The sequence below is a fragment of the Python bivittatus genome, unplaced genomic scaffold (genome assembly GCF_059951505.1).
Source record: "Python bivittatus isolate LINGU-HERP-01145 unplaced genomic scaffold, Pbiv_v1 ctg000350_np1212, whole genome shotgun sequence".
Lineage (NCBI taxonomy): Eukaryota > Metazoa > Chordata > Lepidosauria > Squamata > Pythonidae > Python > Python bivittatus.
This window is the reverse complement of record NW_028277074.1, coordinates 2,694,185-2,713,597: the sequence shown is the minus strand read 5'-3', so window position 1 is coordinate 2,713,597 and position 19,413 is coordinate 2,694,185. Positions and strand designations below refer to the sequence as shown.

General features: G+C 36.5%; 1 protein-coding gene and 1 long non-coding RNA gene across 6 annotated transcripts; one reads left to right on the top strand and one right to left on the bottom strand.

Moving 5' to 3' along the window:
* Window positions 1-1,749: 1,749 nt before the first annotated feature.
* On the bottom strand, window positions 1,750-18,371 carry CD200 (CD200 molecule). 3 transcript variants are annotated; one of them, XR_015796744.1, is made up of 7 exons: window positions 18,260-18,364; window positions 9,356-9,414; window positions 7,476-7,796; window positions 4,281-4,589; window positions 3,180-3,319; window positions 2,960-3,069; window positions 1,750-2,171 (listed from the first exon to the last, which is right to left on the bottom strand). XR_015796744.1 is itself a non-coding variant. In XM_015887317.3 (6 exons), exons 2-6 carry the CDS (start codon window positions 9,405-9,407, stop codon window positions 2,067-2,069), a joined length of 927 nt encoding a protein of 308 aa, XP_015742803.2. In that variant the 5' UTR covers window positions 9,408-9,414; window positions 18,260-18,364; the 3' UTR covers window positions 1,804-2,066. The 3 variants fall into 3 exon arrangements, 2 of the variants coding, with proteins under 2 accessions (XP_015742803.2, XP_088000641.1); XM_015887317.3 differs by lacking the exon at window positions 2,960-3,069 and having other exon boundaries at window positions 1,804-2,171; XM_088144515.1 differs by lacking the exons at window positions 2,960-3,069; window positions 9,356-9,414 and having other exon boundaries at window positions 1,809-2,171; window positions 18,260-18,371.
* On the top strand, window positions 10,439-18,654 carry LOC112540143 (uncharacterized). 3 transcript variants are annotated; one of them, XR_015796747.1, is made up of 4 exons: window positions 10,439-10,845; window positions 12,299-12,347; window positions 16,200-17,845; window positions 18,524-18,654. It is a non-coding gene; the product is annotated as an uncharacterized LOC112540143 (long non-coding RNA). The 3 variants fall into 3 exon arrangements; XR_015796746.1 differs by lacking the exon at window positions 18,524-18,654 and having other exon boundaries at window positions 16,200-17,533; window positions 17,693-17,996; XR_003084211.2 differs by lacking the exon at window positions 18,524-18,654 and having other exon boundaries at window positions 16,200-17,996.
* Window positions 18,655-19,413: the final 759 nt, after the last annotated feature.

The window sequence follows — 19,413 nt, the reverse complement described above, 5'->3', positions numbered from 1 at the left end:
CATCTTGCTGCTAGTCGTCCTCTTCTTCTCTTTCCTTCCACTTTCCCAGCATTAGAGTCTTTTCCAGAGAGCTAGGTCTTTGAATAATGTGTCTGAAATAGGATACTTTGAGCCTGGTCATTTGTGCCTCAAGTGAGAACTCGAAGACTTTCTTCATACAAAGAAGTTTTCTTTGTTTTAGGAAAATCACATTGTTTTTATAAAAGGTACAATGGGCATAAAACATAATCACTGATTTAACATAAACAAACAGAAATAAAGGGACTGGCTCAAGTAATAGGAGCTGCAGGAGAATTTGCAAATATTCATGTTTTCTATTTATTGCTGAGCTGTGTAATATGCCCATCTAAACTTTATGAATCATTATTTTATTATTTATATATCTACTATTTTATTTATTAATACCATAACATTTACTATACTGCCAATACATAAGGTCTTTCAGTAGTTTAAAATAAAGCATAAAATTAAAAACAGTGATACAATCCCCCCAACCCCAATAACTGAAACAATTAAAATAACAACAACAATAATAATAATAATAATAATAATAATAATAATAATAATAATAATAGTACCACTTGAATACCATCGGCACTGACAAAATCACCATCAGTCAACTGCCAAAGGCAGCTTTACTTGGAAAAAACTATATCCTGCAACAATACCTTTAGCACCATCAAACAACAACACTGTCTATCCCAGGTCCTTGGGAAGGACTCGATAGGTGGATAAAAATGCCAAATCCAGTGTAAACATCTGGCTGACTGTGTGACCAACAATATAATAATAATAATAATAATAATAATAATAATAATAATAATAATAAAAAAAAAACTACTGAGGTTCTCTTTTGTTGGTTTTACTTAACTGTCTCACAAACTACCTATGATATACAATGGATAATATTCATTCATTCATTTTTTTCCTATGGCTGCAAGATAGACAGCACTCTGGATAATTATATAATAATTATCTGGATAATAATAAATCTGGATAATTATATAATTATAAACCTTATAAACACTATAATTATTTGTTTTAGAAGTCCTGCAGGAGGAAATGACTCAAACAAATGTCTCTGATGCAATGGAGAGTTCATACAACACCCAAGCCCAGTACCTGTGGAAGGAGTGAGGTATTTAAGACTGTCTTGAATGACACAGGCTGAGGGTCGTATACGGCTTGGGAAGAGAGCAAGTGGGGCAACAGAGAAGGCATGTTTCCTAGTCCTGTGATATAATATGATTTAATAGACAGGATCCAAAGCATGTCAACCCTGTCAGATCTTGTCAGGTAGGTAGACATAATTGAAGATAGGCAATAATATAACTTTGCTGAAGATTCAACTCCAATTCCATTGCAATATTGTAAAAGATGCCTTGAAGATAGGAAATCATGCAAATAGCCAGGCCCTGAAACCATAGATGACAAACAGCATCCTGAATTTCACCCGGAAGCCCAGTGGGAACCAGTACAGCATACATAGCAGAGATATTTTATGGACACATCAAGGGACACTCATGACTATTTGCACTCCCCCCCCCCAATTCTGAATCAGTTTAGCTTTCAAGTGGTCTTTATTGACATAACTTATAATTAATATATTTCAATAGTGATATTGTTATATTGCTGTTCAAGTTGTAATTGTGTGTGTTTCTGTTGTTTGTATTTTATTTTTATTTTAAAATTCCACATAAGGCACCCTTTACAATTCTGCAATGGAATTGGGGTATTTTCAGCAAAGTTATACTACTGCCCTGTCTTATTTTTACTGTAAGGATCATTTCATTTGTCAGGAATTATAATTTCCCAATACTGATTGCTGCAATGTCTAGAACTTGTAGTAAATAAAACAGCACATTCTCAATTGCAAATAAATATTTTTATTGAACGTTACTATATTATTTAGCTTAATTTCTGTTGATCAATATACCTTGCATAGAATATGGCAGGTAAATATTATTTGTAAACACACAGGCAATACCTAGTTTTTAAAAAATCCAGAATAAGGAGTCTTTGTAGGGAAAGTATTGTCATATGAGAAAGTTTTATATAGAGATGTTTCATGTGTCCAGAAAGTTTCCTTCAGCAAGCGATTTCACTGAGGCCTTTTTCTTTCTGTAGCAGTTTTTTCCACATAATGTCCTTCCAGAACACAATGGAACAACCTGGTAGAGAAGTAACATATTTTTAAGGCTGAAATTTGCAGCATGTAAACTTTGTAATCTGTTTAGAACAACAATTTCAGCTGAGAAAAGTTTTCTCACATTAACTGCTTATTGGTTCCAGAATGGTATCAAAACCATGTACAGCTTATTTTTATTTTGGCTTCTACAAACAAAGTACAGTTGCTGTTGCTGTTGTTATTTTACTTCTTAGCCTAGCCTACCATTTATTTCTACAGATCATTTCAGTGTTATAAATGTTCTTAGTAATGCAATTCTGTGGACAATTCCTTAAAGAAGTGTCATGGAATTTGATGAACTTTCCTTACACCTAGGTATGTGTTTATGGTTTATGGTTTATGATATCAATGTCAATTTACTAATAGTAATGTTTAAGACTGTTACCAACTAATACTATGAGAGCAACTTGTGTCTCATGGCTACTGTTCACGTAGTTACAGAACTTGAAGGTATTCTGCTAATATTGCTTGGGACCATTGCTCTTGACCAGAATCCTTTCACTCACAGATTCTATTTTGCTGCTGGTAAAAGTAGCATGTAAATGGAGATCACATTTGATATTGCTTGGGTGGGGAGAACCATGAATTCTACTCCCAACAATCCCATTCAGAGATCCATCATACTCCAGTGTACCCATTAGCTGTTTGGATAAAAAGAATTCTGCCTTTCTCTATCCCACCAAAGACAAATATTGAAAGTCAGGAGTACATCTGCTTTCCCTCATTTGGTCCCATTTTTGCTTCTCTCTCCCTTTGTCTGTCTGTTCTTACCTTGCCTATTCCCTTCATGAAGATCCTGATGTGTTCAGCTGTACTTCCTATTCCTGACTCTTTGGTGCTTATCTTGGTCAGCAAAATCTATTGTTCAAATATCTAGGAAACTGAAGAAGTTTTAATTAGCTGTAATTATCTTCCATCACCTAATTAACCTCACTATGCTGGGAGATTTCGTTGTTCTATATATATATAAAGGGTTAGATTTGAGACTTACCCAGCATGGAAGATCTTCCTTTTTTGCTACCAGTGCTAGTCTCCTGCACCAGTATATGGAAACAATAAAGAGCCCCAGGAGAAATATGGAAGTCAGTATATAGATAACTGCAATGACAATTCTTTGATATTGGTTTTGGGCTGTAAGAGAAATTAATAAATAAGAATTGGCTGCTGAAATAATAATAATAATAATAATGATAATAATAATAATAATAATAATAAGGAGGAGGAGGAGGAGGAGGAAGAGGAGTAATAGGAAAGATTAGGTGCATAGGGAGCTGCATTAAAATCTGGATTAATAAAATAATCCTAGGGGCATAGTTGGGACTACATCAAATCCATTCCTAATAGGCTTCTCAGATTAGCAATAATGGGTAACGGATGTCTGAGACCAGTATTACTGATAGCACAACCAACATATAATTACAACATTTGTAATACAGATGACACATCAATATTAGAGCAGTAATGACGCTAAGTGTCAAAAATGTCTGTATTCTAGCAATCTTACAAGGAGTTCTTTTTTTCTAATTGCAGAAATACAATTTTTAAATGCTTTCTTTAAACATATGTATTCTTTGGCTGGTGTGGGTCTTCCGGGCTGTGTGGCCGTGTTCTGGAAGTTTTGTTTCCTAACGTTTCGCCAGCATCTGTGACCGGCATCTTCAGAGTATTGTATTCTTTATCTACTTGCCTAAATTAGGGGAATGGCTTGCTTTTGGAGATTCCAATTAGAAATTCTGCAAGTTATAATTTCTAACACATCTGGAACCAAGTTGGGAAAGTAAGTTTGTTTTAAGATTTTATTGTAAAAATGGTGAGTCTAGTAAAAAAAAGAAAACCTTTAGAGAATTAAAGATTTAATCAAGGGAATGACGGACCTCCTCTGGGCTCACTTCTTTGTATATGCTCTACAAAATAACAAGCACACGAAGAAAGTGTTTGCAAAGCAAAATAGTAGGTAGCATCTAAGACAAGCTACACATGGCAATAAAATTAAGGAACAGCCATTGTTCTGTATAGTGAACTGTATAAAAGAGAATGAAAAAGAAAAAGAAAAGAAAATGGGAACAATGGGATTTTCTGAGGTCAAACCCACCTTGTTCACGCACAATCTCAGGTAAAGCCAACTCTTGCGAAGTGTTTAAAGTTGGATGCTGAATAACACAGATTACTGAGTTTTCTGAGAGAGTCTCAGACAAAACTTGAGTAAAACTACTGATGATAGTTACTGTCTTGTTTGAGTGCTGGATTACATATGTCTTTGGCTTGATCTGAAGAGGTTTCTTGACCTTCCAGGTGATTACTGGAGCTGGTCTCCCTGTTACTGAGCAGCTTATTTCAATCAGTTCTTCTGTATTATCTGGATTAGTAACATGCCTCACATTCATTTCAGGTTCTGTTAGAGCTTTAAAACATATTATTCAATTAATATTTACAGCTATGCTGTTGGGAGTCAGAAAATGTCTATTATTCCTGCTTCTGATGAGTTAGATCATATGTGGTATTTAGTATTAACTAAACTACTCATTTATTAAGCCAAAGTAGAGAGGAGAAAGCAATAGGAGGAAGTATTTTTCATTGACAGCTGACCATTATGTGAGAAAGGAGGCAGAGGCCCTAGGAAGGCATTGACTATGTAGAGGTGATGGGCTACCACTATCTTATCCAGTGCAGGTAGAAGATTGATAGAACAGATGTGCAGAGACCATGCCAGTGCAGGTAGAAGATTGATAGAACAGATGTGCAGAGACCATGGTATATATTGCATTGCTGTTGACTGCATGAGTGATATGATCAGTAGCATAGCATGGTTCATCTCTTTTTAGGCGAGCTGGATTGAGTGGTAATAGCCACAACTGATAGATACTCACAATCACATATAGAAATTACAGAATTCACTACCACAAGGTGTATTTATGGTTCCCAACCTAAAACCCACCCACAGGATGGCAAGTGATTTGGCAGTTGCTTTCCTGAAACAGAAGTGGGAGGGCACAGCAGCAGCAGAATTGTCCAATATGAGGATCTGGTACCTTTCAATTTGGATTAAATGTTAAAATGCCAAAGTGTCTCAATCCAGGCAAAATTTTATTAAAACAGCATAGACTCAAGTTGGATGAACAAAGAACAGGAACAGTTTAAGGATAAAGAGTGGATATGCTATAATAGTGCTCTTCTGTTTCTTAGTATTACCTGCCCCCCCCCTTCCCACTATTGATTGTTTAATTAGGGTGTTTTCAGGGATTTCATCTATAGAGGTTCTTGATGTGCAATCATGGAAATCGTTACAGAGAAGGAAGGAGAGTTGATATTGTCTCAATGTAATAGCATGCAAAACTCCAGTGCATGGCAGTATCCACCTAACTGACTTGTTGAAAAACTAAGCAAGACCTGATTAGTACTTAGATGGGAGACCACCAAGAAATTTTAGGGCTGTAGGCTAGGCTGGGATGTCAAAGAACATCCTGGAAGAATGGCAAACATTTCCATACAATTGCCAGGAAAACTGTATGAACATGTCCATATAACTTTCAGGAGCTGAGCTGGAATCAAGAGTGTCTTTACTTTTACCTTAACATGTAAACCAAAATTTCTGTTTTCATATTGTGAAGTTATTGCATTATTTTCTTTATTTACATTGCAAAAGATGCAATGCAATGCAATTATCTAAAGGCAGGTATCAGAGAGATTTATGAATATAAAGTTATACAACTTTAGATATTATTATTGATTCAGAGAAGGAGTGATGGTTAAAATGTTATCACAATATTTCTTCATTAAACCTGACCTAAAATCTTAATTTAACTAGTTAACTAATTTAACTAAATGTGGACTTACAAAACACAATTATGGTGTTTACAGAACTTGCTATAACCCCCCAAATAAACTATATTAATATTATAGTATCATATGGTGGCCCACACACATGACACCTAGGAAAAATATCTGAACTAAAAATTACTCAATCCTATTTTAGCTGAACCTAGCCTATTATGCAAACCAACTCAGATTTCTAGTCCTAACTCTAATCCTGACATGGGTTTCTGTTAATTGAGCCAACAAACACTCCTGGTCAGTATAACTCTAAAAGATATTATAGGCTACAGTAATCACTAATTAGACTGAAGGGGCATTCCTGTCTCTGTTGAACTGCTGAGGTCAGCCTGTAATAAAATGAAATGCACAATCCAAAATGGACAGAAACACCCAAGGTGGCACAGATGGAAAAGTGAACTTTGGAAATGGAGCAGAAAAACACCCCCTTGTCACTTTGATGTTGAGTAAATGATTAGTAGAAGGTGGCATCATCCATTTCAGCTCTCCAGCAATGGTTGCCTGCCCATTCTGACCACAGGGCGACCAAGCAGTGCAGATAAGTCCCAGGAAAGAAGGAATGTGTTGATCCGAAGACCCCAGAGACAAAACAACCATGAGGAGAAGGACAGTGCAGAGGACATGAGAGAGAGAAGCAATGAAAGCTATTGTGATCTGGTTTGATGCCGAGGATGAACAAGTTGGTGAAAAAGTGATGACAAGTTCTTAGACAACAGCCTTCCTACAACTCTTTCTCCCTGCCAGCAAACAGGGAGTACAGGGAGTACAGCCAGAGAAGCAGAAGATCATGGACGATGGGCAGATAAGGTGCTAGAGCAGGCTTAAAAATCATGCTGTGAATCTGCAGGCCTTTTTCACACAACTGATAAGAATGCAAGATAACATAGCTGAAAGAGGAAAGAGAGGTGGAAAAAGAAACCAAACTCCTCCTTAGAGGGTAATCACAAGTGAATAAAGAGATGGAGGGAAGGGATAGGGCAAGACAGTTCAAAGCTGCATCTGAAAGATTTAGAAATTACTAATCATTTTAAGAAGCTCACAGATATTAATGCCTTTAGGAAACCACATATAGAAGCACTACGCATAGTACCTCACTAATCCTCATTCAGTTTAGCAACCAAATTTACTTTGTAAATATTTTTTTTCTGTAATAAAACTTCAGTGTCTTGCCTAGGAATACAACACCATCTTTAAAGCTTCCTTTCCTCAGTCCAAAGGTACACATAATTATACTTCTTTTCTGAAATTACCATAGTTAATGTGACTTTACTTAAGGCACGGAATAGAGGCAATCAATTTACATCACACATAAAATCTGTTGTTCAGAGAAAGTATTTATTGCACTCTGTAAATGTTATAGAGCCGCTGTTATAGGTAATGCTGCTGACATGAAATGATTTGGAATTGTTGGGAGTTCTAGAAAAGCACAGACTTGTCCTAAGACAGTATGACTTACCATAGACTTTGAGGCATGTCTTGCCTGAAATAGGTCCTAAGGGAAATGTAGTGAAGATGCAGTTGTAACAGCCTTCATCCTTGAATGTCACCGCATGGAAAGTGATGGCAGAAAAAGTCAGATCATTCTGGGAAAGATGGATATTGCTCTGGTTGCTCAGCACTTTAGCTCCATAAGCCTTGCTGTAAGTTGCTATGTTGGTCTGGTTCTTTTGCCAGGTGACCTGAACAATGTCATGTTGTTTGGCCAACTGACAGAACAAAGTCACATTTTTTCCAGTTCTGATAGTTTGAACAGGCTTGTGAATCACTTCTGTGTCACCTGAAAAGAAAGCTCAAGGTACTAAATTCTGAAGAAGATCTTTTAAAAAATGAATTCTTCATGACAAAATAAGTTAAGCGTGTATCACCAGCATTAGCAGTATTCTGAATATTGTTCACCTTCTTGAGAAATATAAAAAGAGATCTTGGGATCTAATGTTCTTTAATATTTTTCTTCATTGCAGATGTATAAGAATTGTTGACAATTACTCCAAAATCATAAGAAAACTGAGCACGGTCCTTCTCAGGCACTTTGGCCGCACATGTTCCAAATCTGAGCCCTATGCTGAGAATCAGTGTTAAGGATAAGCCCTGAAGTCCTATCTAGATATTGTAGAAGGAAAGTTGTGTTAGTCTATGAATGCAAAAAAAATCAGAAGGAGTCTGGTGTTATCTTTTCAAACTAGCAAATTTTATTACAAGGTATAAGCTTCATTGGCTGTAGCTCCCTTCATCAATGCATTTGATGAAGGGAGCTGCAACTCATGAAAGTTTATAATTTTAAATACAATTTGTTAGTTGGAATGGTATTCCCAGATACCTTTTGATTAAAAAAAAAAAAACAATGGTGCAAATTAACGTCTGCTTTTTCATTCAGTGAAGACTACAGTTCTCTTATGCCAGCACTTAACCATCTCTACTGGCTGCCATTGCGTTTCAGGACCCAATTCAAAGTGCTGGTTTCGAACTTTAAAGCACTAAACATCTGAAGATCAGCTTACCTGAAGGAGCACTTTCTCCTGTATGTACCTACCCAGCCCCTAAGATCATCTAATGAAGCCTTCCTCCAGGTCCCCCCACCAAAGTAGGTGAGGTGAGCCTCTACAAAAGGGACAGCATTTTCTGTGGTGACTGCCTTGCAGCTACCTAGCTTATACAGTGCTTTCCTTTTGCATTTTATTTGATTTTATTGTATTTTATTGTAAAATTGTAACTTTTTATGTACTTTATTGTAAACTGCCCCAAGAGCAACAGCTATTAGGCAATTTAAAAAATTGTAATAAATGCAAATAAATAAATGAAATAAATCCCTACTCTAGTAGCAGTGGCCAGTAGCAATGGAGGAGAGACCAGCATAGACAAGGTGTCTTGGAGGAATGGCTATTGCATTCTAGCTTACTACATCAACATTGCATGTCAAAGCTGTGCATCATTTCATCAGATAATAAATCTAGTGAACCCCCTGTAAAATACCACAATCTGATACTACTCTGCTACCAATATCTTTTCCTCTACCCTTTCTGAATCTGCCAATATCATTCAATCTGCTCTGCTGTTATTGGCATCATACAAGGAAAACAGTGAGATGTTTACTGTTGAGTTTATCATATCTTATAGAACTGCCACTCAAAGTCTTTTAATCATATGGCTTTGTCCATAATACTAACTTGCAATAAAGCTAATCACCAGAGACAAACAACTTGCTCTCCTCTAGCTATTTTGGATTACAGCTATCATTAGCTTCCGTCTGTTTGATCAGATGCAAGGAACTGTGGAAGTTGTATTCCAAAATATCAGGAGGGCATCAGGTTGCCTAAAAACAATCTGTCCAATACTCACCTAGAGAGTATTGAGTCCAAAGGACACAGGTGACAAGGAACGTGGAGATCATTTCAACTCTGTGGGATGTTAAGACACTGATAAGTTACGTTTAGAGTCTTAACTTATTACAGAGTTATTAAAGAGAACTGAAAGCTGGTGTTTCCCCCCCCCCTCTTTTTTTTGGGAAGTCCTTATAAAATCACTAGGGGAATTCAGATTCTATGACACTGGATTTTTTTATATGCATGTTCAGCTCAATGCTATACTCTGAAGCAAGCCCCAGATTGAATTTTCTGCAATCTAGGGTAGCCTGTAGATGTTATACAAATATAGGATATTTCCAACTCAGTCATGTGTTCTTGTTCATTCAGAGTTCATTCTGAATTTCCCAGGGTTTAACATAAATGAAAACAAAGCACTTGGAACCAGTTGCTAAATAATGAAAAGTAGATTTTTATTTGGTTCACTAAAATAAGAAAGTTGGTCCAGAACTCTGCAGCCAGGCTTCTTAACAGAAGCATATGACTTCTGTGTTACAATAGACTCATTGGCCTCACGTATTCCACATCTTTCAAAAGAGGAAGGTTTGCCTTAGTTATACATGGTATCTGAATGATATATTTAGGCAAAGCTGCAATGTATTGCAATTTTTGTCAGTTCTACAAACCCAGATCCCACTGTTTACTCCCAGCTGGAACTGCTTTATTTAACACTATAGATAGATGAGGACTTTAGCTTATTTCTAGATATGAAACCCATTTTCTTTTAAAACCACATGCTGTCAGTTGACAAGAAACTCTATAAAAAGAAAAATGTGGTTGTCTCGCTAACCACTACCTGAAACAATAAAGGTTTGTGTTTGCTACTATATGAATAGTAGCTCATTGGACCGAAGCCATTTAATCCATTATGTTTAAAATGTAATTCCTGAATAATAGTTGTTTTTTGGTTTCTTCTATATGCTTGGTTTTGGTGGAGTGTGCATGGATCCACACTCTACCAAAAGTGTGTATGGATGTCACATGCTATGCAAAAACTAAGAAATGGACTTCACATTCTTCTGTTATGCTTACAAGCACATGAGGTTGTTCATATTAGCAACCAAATTCTGGCTGAAGTTTCTATCTCATGATTCCTGCAAAAAATCCAAACTACTACGGCTGTTATGTATGAAGACTTATTAGAAAACCAAGGTTTAAATGTATATTGCAGTCTGTTCCCTTATACTGTTGGGAAATGATGTCATTTCTCTTTTTAGTAACTATACCCCCAGAGATATGAGAGAGGAACTTCTTTTTTTTTCCACACTGCAATGTGACTATACTTTGTTTGGTTCTAGAGACTATGTGAATGAATGATTATGGCTTTCTGACAGGATTTTTCTTTCGGTCTTTCCAGCAAACAGAACAATTGTAATAATAGATCCAAAGAAGACGGAAGATAGAAAGGGGAATTTAAATTAGTGTTACAAGAACAGAAGAGATGGGAAACAAAGTAGTTAAGAAAAGGTAAGTTCCACATTGTTTCAAGATCAACTTCCCATCCTCCTTTTAACTTGAGTTCTTCCAATTACTGTAATTAAACAATGCCACAAGTTTTCCCAAGGTTTGGCTAATTGCAAAGGTTGCATTTTCTCCAGTTGTGATGAACTGAAATGTCATTTTTGTAAGTATATAAGTTGAGAGTTTTCTTTGTAGATATGCCTTCTTCCTATGCATTTTGTATGGTCTGAAGTATGTTGGATTTAGTTACTGAAGAATGGATACCTAAAACTATAGGAAAATAAGGTTCCACAGTTCAGATTTTATCAGGAGAGAGGTATTATTTTCCCTCCAACCATTAAGCAATGCAATTCAAATTGTTCTATTCATTACTTGATGGAAATGTATTTCAGTTTTGCTTAAATAAAAAATAACCTTTACTCATAATTACCCTATGTATGTTTCTTAGGCGGATATGAATAACTGCTGGATAATTTTGAAAATAAACAGTCAGCTATTAATTATTATTATGTTCCAGAAGAATTAGGTGCCACTTAATATGCATATCACCTAGTCAATAAATGCTGCATTTGTATGTGTGTGTGACTAAAGAATGGATGGATGGATGAAGATAAGAAATGAGATCTTTGAATTATTCCCTGACGCTGTCTGGGCTTGAAAGTGAAACAGAGTTTGTTCTGGTTGATACTTGGATGGGAGAGAACCAGGGAATACCAGAACTGTATACTACACTGGGAAGTTGAAAAAACATCCAAAAACAAGACAATAGCAAGATACTTCAACACAATTGCCAAAAAATCTCTGTGAATGTGTTTATGCAGGCAGCAGGAGACAAGTTTCACTTGAAGGAGACTCTACTACATTTGTATAGGATTGCAATATAACTTCCTCTGCACTATTTTAAGATGTATGTAATGGCAGGTTTTCTTCCTTTAACACAAAGCCAACTATTTTCCTCCTCTAGACTTCCCATCGCTAGCAATGATTACCGTCAGTGGATTCAAAAGCTTGCTTATTATTTTGTAAGACTTAGAGAACCTAATAAAGGTGCTGTCTGTGCTTTTTAAAAATGGCAGAAACTGTAAGCATTGAAGAAAAGATAGGAACAGATTGCACAGCAAATAAATTGAGGCATAGAATGCCCGTACTGTTTTTGTCTTGATTTTATTTGCAGGACGAGAAAGAGAGAGAGAGAGAGAGAGAAGCAACAGTAGCACATTTCCACCATATTGCAATGATAAATAAAACTAACGAAGTTCACGATAAGAAACGGTAAAGAAATCTAAAATAGAGTGAAAAAACAAAAACAAGCAAAAACCAGAAGGAAAATTCATAGGGAAAGAAAACATTCAGAAAACTGGTAGAGAGATTCCAGCACAATATTGAATCAAACAATGAAATCATTAATATTGTGGCTGAACTCCCCTCTTAAGCTGTTTCTTTAATATTTGTGTTGCAGCAAAAGACCTTGGTCTCATTTTAGAAGAAGATATGCAGTGAGAAAAGATGTAAGTAGTCTTTTGTTTTGTTTAACTTTTCCGTTTTAGGCTTGCTTAGTAAGGGAATGTGGCTGAGGAATATACCAGCACTAGGAAGCCATACTGAATGATTTGAAGATACTGCTGTTATGATTAGGAAATTGTACTAGGAACTGGAAAACTCAAGTTCAATCTGCCCAGTCATGGATATTCAGGGAGTGATTTTGGACCAGCACAACCTATTTTACAGACTGGGATTAGAGGGAGAAAATGGAATTCCCCATGTAAACTGCTATGGAGAACAGAGGGGGTATGTTTAATATTAACAAAACAAATACTATCTGAACTTTACTAGAACCAATAGGATTTTCACTTTTTTAAAAAAAAAAAGTACTATAAGGATCAACAACATTCCTCCAGAGGGATATGATATGAATACAAGTACTTTTTTACCTGTTACAAAACTGTGCTTGTTACAAAAACAATTTTATAACATATGATACACAACTGTGGGATAACAAAGATATTGGAGAACAGCATCAAGATTCAAATGATCTTGGCAAGTTGAAATAGAAACCAACAAAATTAATTTCCACAGCGAAAAATGCAGAATCTTTCAATTTGGTAGGAAAAAGCATGAGCATAAGATCTGAGGATATGGGCAGCTGGACATGCATGAAATATCTGAGTGTCTTAGTGGCTTGCAAACTAAATATAAATCCACAATTAGATACAGCAAGCAAGCAAGCAAGAAATGTAATCCAAAACGGCATCAACAGAAATATACTGATAAGCTCAAGAGAGGTAATTGTTCATCTTTATTCTGCATTGGTTGGACCACACCTAAATATTCTGGCCACAATATTTTTGAAAGGACATCGATAAACTGGAATATATCCAGAAGACAGTAACCAATATGAGAAGGGGCCTGGAAGGAAAACCATATGAAGAACAACTGGAAAACAGGATGCTGTAGGAGACATGATAGCTGTCTTCACATAGCTGAAGGCTGTCATGCAAAGGCAAAGCATAATTTGTCAGAGTTGTTTCAGAAAATAGGACAATAATTAATGGGTTTCAACTGAAGAAAGCAGATTTTAAAACGACTTATGTTTTTAACACTTAAAAGAAATACATTATAATTGTTCAACAACAGAACAGGCTGCTTAGGAGATGGCGGACTCTCCTTCATTGAGGGCATATAAATGAAGATTGGGTGGCCATCACTCAGGGATGCTATAGTAGTGGACTTGGTATAGGATAAGGAGTTGGAATATGTGGTGTTTAAGGTCCTCTTCAATCTTCATATTTTATGGTTCTACAAAAATGAAGACATGGACTGGGTTGGTGAGAAATGGGAGAAACAATTTAAAAGAAAGATGCTCCAGAAATGTAATATTTATCTATGTTGCAGGCAGCTAATAAAAGTGATTTTGTTAGTTATTTCAGTTATGCTGTAGCTTTTCATACTTTGCCTAGTCCAGTTTTGTGACATTGCTATTTATCTGATTATTGCCTTGCTTCATATATTAAGTTTACTAGGACAATAAATCCACCTCTCTGTAACAAGTCACCTTCCTCTTGCAGCCTTCTGTAAATTGAAGGATAAACTTCTGAAGTGGGCAACATTTCCCCTCACTTGTAAACTGTGCAATTAGAACAGACCAGAAATTTTCCTGGAATGGATGCATTCAATGGGGATATTTGCCTTGGTTCTACATGTGGAATGAGCCTCATTCAACATTATAATTCCATATGTTCAGTTGGATTAATACTTTTCATTTAGTGCAGAAAAAAGTAATCAGTTAAAATAAAATCCCAAGAGTTATTTCAGAATTTCCCAGTGCACTTCTATTTTCTTGAGCCATTGATTTCATCTAAATTGATTTTATCCAAATTTGTGGATAAAAAACAATGAAACAAAATTAACATAAAAAATGATGGCTAGGAAGGTCAAACAAGTTCTGCCTTTGGCCAATCCAAAGTATTAAAAAGGCCCTGGAGCAGTTACTCTTTTCAGAACTTCCAAAGTGCTTAATTAAAAGGCCTTATCAGCGCACTTTTGTCCTCTCTTCAAGTCAAGCCTCCCTTGAGTTTCTTTCAGCTCCTAAAGACTCCATAGAAATGTCCATGGAGTGTTTTTTACCACAAAAGAGAAATGGTTAGCTGTTGCCTTCTTTTGGGTTTTTTTTTTTTTAAATTTCCAGTCTAGCTTATAGATTTGGGATTTCCTAGTGAGGTTATAGCCAAGTGATCATCTACTTAACCTTTTCAAAATCAGTAAGATCACCTTGGTGCTGCACCTATTGTGGGCATTGTGCTTCCTTACGTATTTTTAAGTGCAAGAAAAGCATAAATGGCTCCAATATGTGTATGCTTCGATTTCTCATTTTCTTTCCAATAAAGGTTGAAAACATTTTCTCACTTTCTGATCAGGTACTGATTTATTCATTAAAATAAATTAAACTAATTTCAAGACTGAAAGATTGAAAAGTTCTCATTTATTTGTCCATTATCTAACTGCACAGTTTTAAACTTTCTCATTCAAAACCCCTTTTTAGTTGTGAATTATTTATTGTTTTATTACTGTTTTTTACCTGTTGGTGCAAGCTGCCTATTTTTTTAACCTTTAATATTGGAAACTTTTTTAAAAACTCAACTTTTTAAAAAATGCATTCTTTACAGATTAATAAAACTGCTTTTATAAGTGTGAAAATTTATTAGTAAACACAGGAACAATTTTGTGAGAACAAGGGGCATGTTGTGCATCTGACCTCTCGATTGAATCTATTTAAATGCCATTTCCAATTCAGTTGGAAATGTTCTTAAGAATGACTCATGGATTCTCATGGCAATGTAACCAAGAAGGAAGTTGCTTTGGATTGTGATCACCCTAGACAACTGACACCGACATCTCCTCACTCCTTCCTTCCTTCCTTCCTTCCTTCCTTCCTTCCTTCCTTCCTTCCTTCCTTCCTTCCTTCCTTTTTTGCACTGCTAGCACAGTAAAAAAAACTCCTGTTTTCCAGCATCTGTTTTTACAGCCATCCCAACTGCTGTAAAGGAGGACAGAAGGGCTGAATTTCTTTTTCCATTTCTTGGTTTCCTCTCTACCCTTCTCTGCAATGGTCCCAACAGGATCAGACCAGCATTCTTGCCTCACCAATTTCTGCATCCTTTTTACATAGTTGTGTTGCTACAAATGAGGAAGAAGGAAGGGATGGTGGCCACGGAGATGTCTAAACAATACAATACCTCCCTAGGTGTCTATCATCAAAGGCAGAGGAGCCTGTTAAAGCCCACACCTACCCACCAGTCATTTGGATAACATAGTGACCTCTGGCATTTACTTTAGTTCCCCCATACAGAACCATGCCTCAGCAGCATCATTTGATGACATCAAATAACCAATTCCCTCACCCAATGACTCAGTTACATTTGATGTGCGAGCAGTGCTTTTGAGCACATATTCTAGGGGGAAAAAAGGATATTCAGCCAGGCTTTCCAGGATGGTTGTACGTATTAAAATAGTCAAGCAAATATCAACCCAGGATGGCTGTTGTTTTTTTCCAATTTAAGCCATAATGAAACCAATAGATCTGGAGGACTGGGTTTTGCATACACATAGCTTACAATTCTTTTACATTTATTTTCATTGGTTTTAATTTATTCTAATTAATACTAACCAAGTCTAGATTAAACTAACATCTGGGATTTAGTCCCTTGAGTAACCACAATAAGGATAGTCACATTAATGAAAATTATTGGAAGAACTGTGGTTATATTAAGAACAGTAATTAAATTAAGATGTAGGAAACATACCTATAGCATTTAGTACAATGGTAATATGCAAAAATAATAACATGAATCTCTTTTTATCAGGAGAACACTGTTTACAAAATACCAGACAGCCATTCTGAATTACACTATACTACTATTGACTTTGCAGAAACTGCCAGTAGTAACATAAAGGCATCAAGCACAATGACTGACTATGATGATATCACCATTCTTTCCAAAACAGTGACTGTTGCCAGCCAAGAAGACAGTGATGATTATGATTATGTACTAATGAATTAGGAGTTGCTTTATGCTGTCTGCTTAGAGTTGTTCTCTTTGGAAAAGCCATTCTGATTGCATTTTTTTTTCAAATCATATTTTATGATGTAATAAAGTTTGCACTGTTATCATTCCCCAAATATCCTTGCATGCTGTATATACAGTATCCTCCTGTAAGTTCTTTTAAGTATGATGGTGAGATACGTATGTGTGTACTGTCAATAATTTTCTCCCTCAAACTACTAGAGCAGTTTCTAGGATCCTCAATATTTCATGGTGTTCTATGGTGATATTTATACTGCCCCAAAGTGCTGATCAAACCAGGCTCTTCACCTGTACCTTCCAAGACTCCAGCTGGATCAGTCCAAACAGTAGCTTTCACAGGGAGAACACATCCCCACCACTGCACTGTGAGTTATTAATATGAAATGCTCAATATTAATATTTGCCAGGTTTTCAATTATATGGAAATCTGGGAGAGATGACACTTTATCCACCAGGTCTCTGATCCCATGGTGAACTCTGATTCCATAGTAAACTTTACATGATTGGTGATCACATGGATAAAGAGCTGCTCTCCCCACTTCTCCTGCCACCTGTATCAGTCCTGACCTACCAGAACCTGTCAACCAACTAGAAAAACAGTTGGTAGGTCCTGGGGTTAGCTACCTCATGAAGTAGGATTTCTTTAGAAGAATGTAGAACACATTGTTAGTTAAAAATAGTTAAAAACCAGCTGACAAACATGATGGGGAGATGACTGTTGAGAGGTGAAGTGGGAAGGAAGAGCACTAAACCCATATTTAAAAATAGCCTGAATCATATGGTAGATACTCTGTGTTTGTGTGTGTGGTTTGGTGAAGTGGTATCTCTGTTACTCTTCCAGCAGCTGTCAGCTTTTTTTTGAGGGCCGGAGGGTTGTTGGTTGACAGAATCACTCACTTACCCTGCCACTCCTTCAGCCCGGGTAGAATCTGGGAGAGATCACTCTTTACCTGCAGAATCAGAGCACTGCTGGGTAAATAGCCATCTATACATATGCTTTACTGGGCAGTGTCAGTCTGTTATAGCAGCTCACAATCAAGAAAGCAAGAGATTCAAAGTAGCATGTTTACTGCAATGAGCAAAGAGTTAGGTTACAGAATCTTGAAGATGAGGTATGTGTATTTTGACTCTCATTTATCAATAAGTACATTAAGATGGGGGTTCATAGAAACTTATTTAATGGGGAAGATGCTAACTACTTGATTCCACAAAAATGTCCCTCTGTTCTTGTCCTGTAATGTTTTGGAAACATCCATTTTCATTATTCCTAGGTTCAGGGAACTCCATCACAGGCAACCTCCACCATCCCTTGGATCATGGTTGGAGGGAAAACTGTCCGGTGAAGCAGGGCAGCTTCTCTTACTTTAGCAGGGAGCCTCCACCATCTTATAGATGAATAACAACCCCGGTGCTTGATCTTCTGGGTAAGGAAGGGCTACCCATGAAATTGCCCAGAGTTTGGAGGTACTTTTCAGGTTCTAAATTAGAATTGTTGCATATAATAGGTGTACCTTTGAATTGAACATTCAGCTTCTTGAGCATGCAAATTGCTTCCGCCAAGGGTGTTACTAAGTTTACAGGAGGTGGGGAAGGGAGGAATTAACACTTGCTTCACCTGCTACAATAGAAGGAAAGCCCCTGTCTCTGAAGAATTTGCATCGAAAGGAAATTCCCACCTTTGAAAATCCACCCAGAGAAATATTAGCTTTGAAAGAGGGTTTGTCCGTAGCTTTATTGAAAAAAAAGATTCAAAGTCTACTTTGAGTGTGCTAATCTGAGGAGATATGAGAGGGGGCATAAACTATGAGACAGGAAAAGCAAAGAAGCCAGTTTCTCACCAGCAATGAATTGTGTCATCCAAAGATTTCTGGGCTGATATAACAGAAGTGAAGACAGGCTTTATATCATTTCAACAATGGCTGGGAAGAGATACACAATGTTGGGAACAGCAAAAGGAACAGAAATACAAAACACATATGGGGTGTGGGTGTGGAGGGAAAGATTCAAGCAACATTCAAGTGATTGGGGAAAACAGTTCTGTTTACTATGTAGCCAATTTTTTTTTCTTTGGTGCAGGGGACTTAAACTATTGACATTTTCAGGTGCAAGGATGATGGGATTGCACAGTGGAGACCCAATCCTACTTTGGAGGAGATAAATGCTGCATTGCCAGTTAAAACAACTCTTGCAGTGTCAACCCAACAAGTAAGAATTCTATGTGGAATCCTCTCTTAGAGATAGATGTTTGCAGTTTGAGGGTATGCCTAGATTCAATCCTGAACATGGATTGAGAGATTTTGGCAATCCTCAGGAGTGCAACCCTAAGGTAGCAAGGCAACTTTGCCCTTTTCTAGGAATGTTGAATTTGGTCACAATGCCACATGCTTTAGCAGGCAACCAGTACTCCCTAAAACCCTTTCCATGTGTCTTTGGATTTCAAATACAGCAGCATACAGCAGCCAAGGGCATAACTAAATTTTAGATGACTTTTTTAATAAGTGCTTTCCAAAGTTTGCATTTTTTTAATAAAAAGGTAAAATATCATTTAATTAAAAAAAATGCTGCAGAAAAACATCAAATCAGTGTATACTTTATCTTTCAATGAAGAAATTTTCCAGTTTTGGAAAGTTGTAACCAAAATGGCATCTAAAATTCAAAAGCAAAACTAACAATTTTGTCAATCCTAGCAGAAGGCTTTAACTGCTTCAGGCTTTAATTGCTTGTGTATATTCAATCATACTTATATTGCTGAATTAGTTTTCACTTTAAAAAAATGGTAAGCCAAGCTCTTCATCTTTAACAGTAATAGGGAAGCAGATAAAAGAGGCCCTTCCCATGAAGAAATAGCTTGTCTGGTAGAAAGGATTGAGAATTATATTGTTTGGAGATATATTGTTAGCTATATTTGCTAGGGAATTACCAAAATGTGCAGGTTTTTTCATTCAGTCATTGTAATATCACAATGTATATAAAATAAAGTAAAACTGTCAGA

Excerpts from the sequence above, each read along its gene's own strand:
- CD200 (XM_015887317.3), bottom strand. The coding sequence starts at position 9,407 with ATGATCTCCACGTTCCTTGTCACCTGTGTCCTTTGGACTCAATACTCT. Across the intron at positions 7,797-9,355 it reads TTGGACTCAATACTCTCTAG|GTGACACAGAAGTGATTCAC; the intron begins GTGAGTATTGGA and ends CTTTCTTTTCAG. Across the intron at positions 4,590-7,475 it reads GACATGCCTCAAAGTCTATG|CTCTAACAGAACCTGAAATG; the intron begins GTAAGTCATACT and ends TATGTTTTAAAG.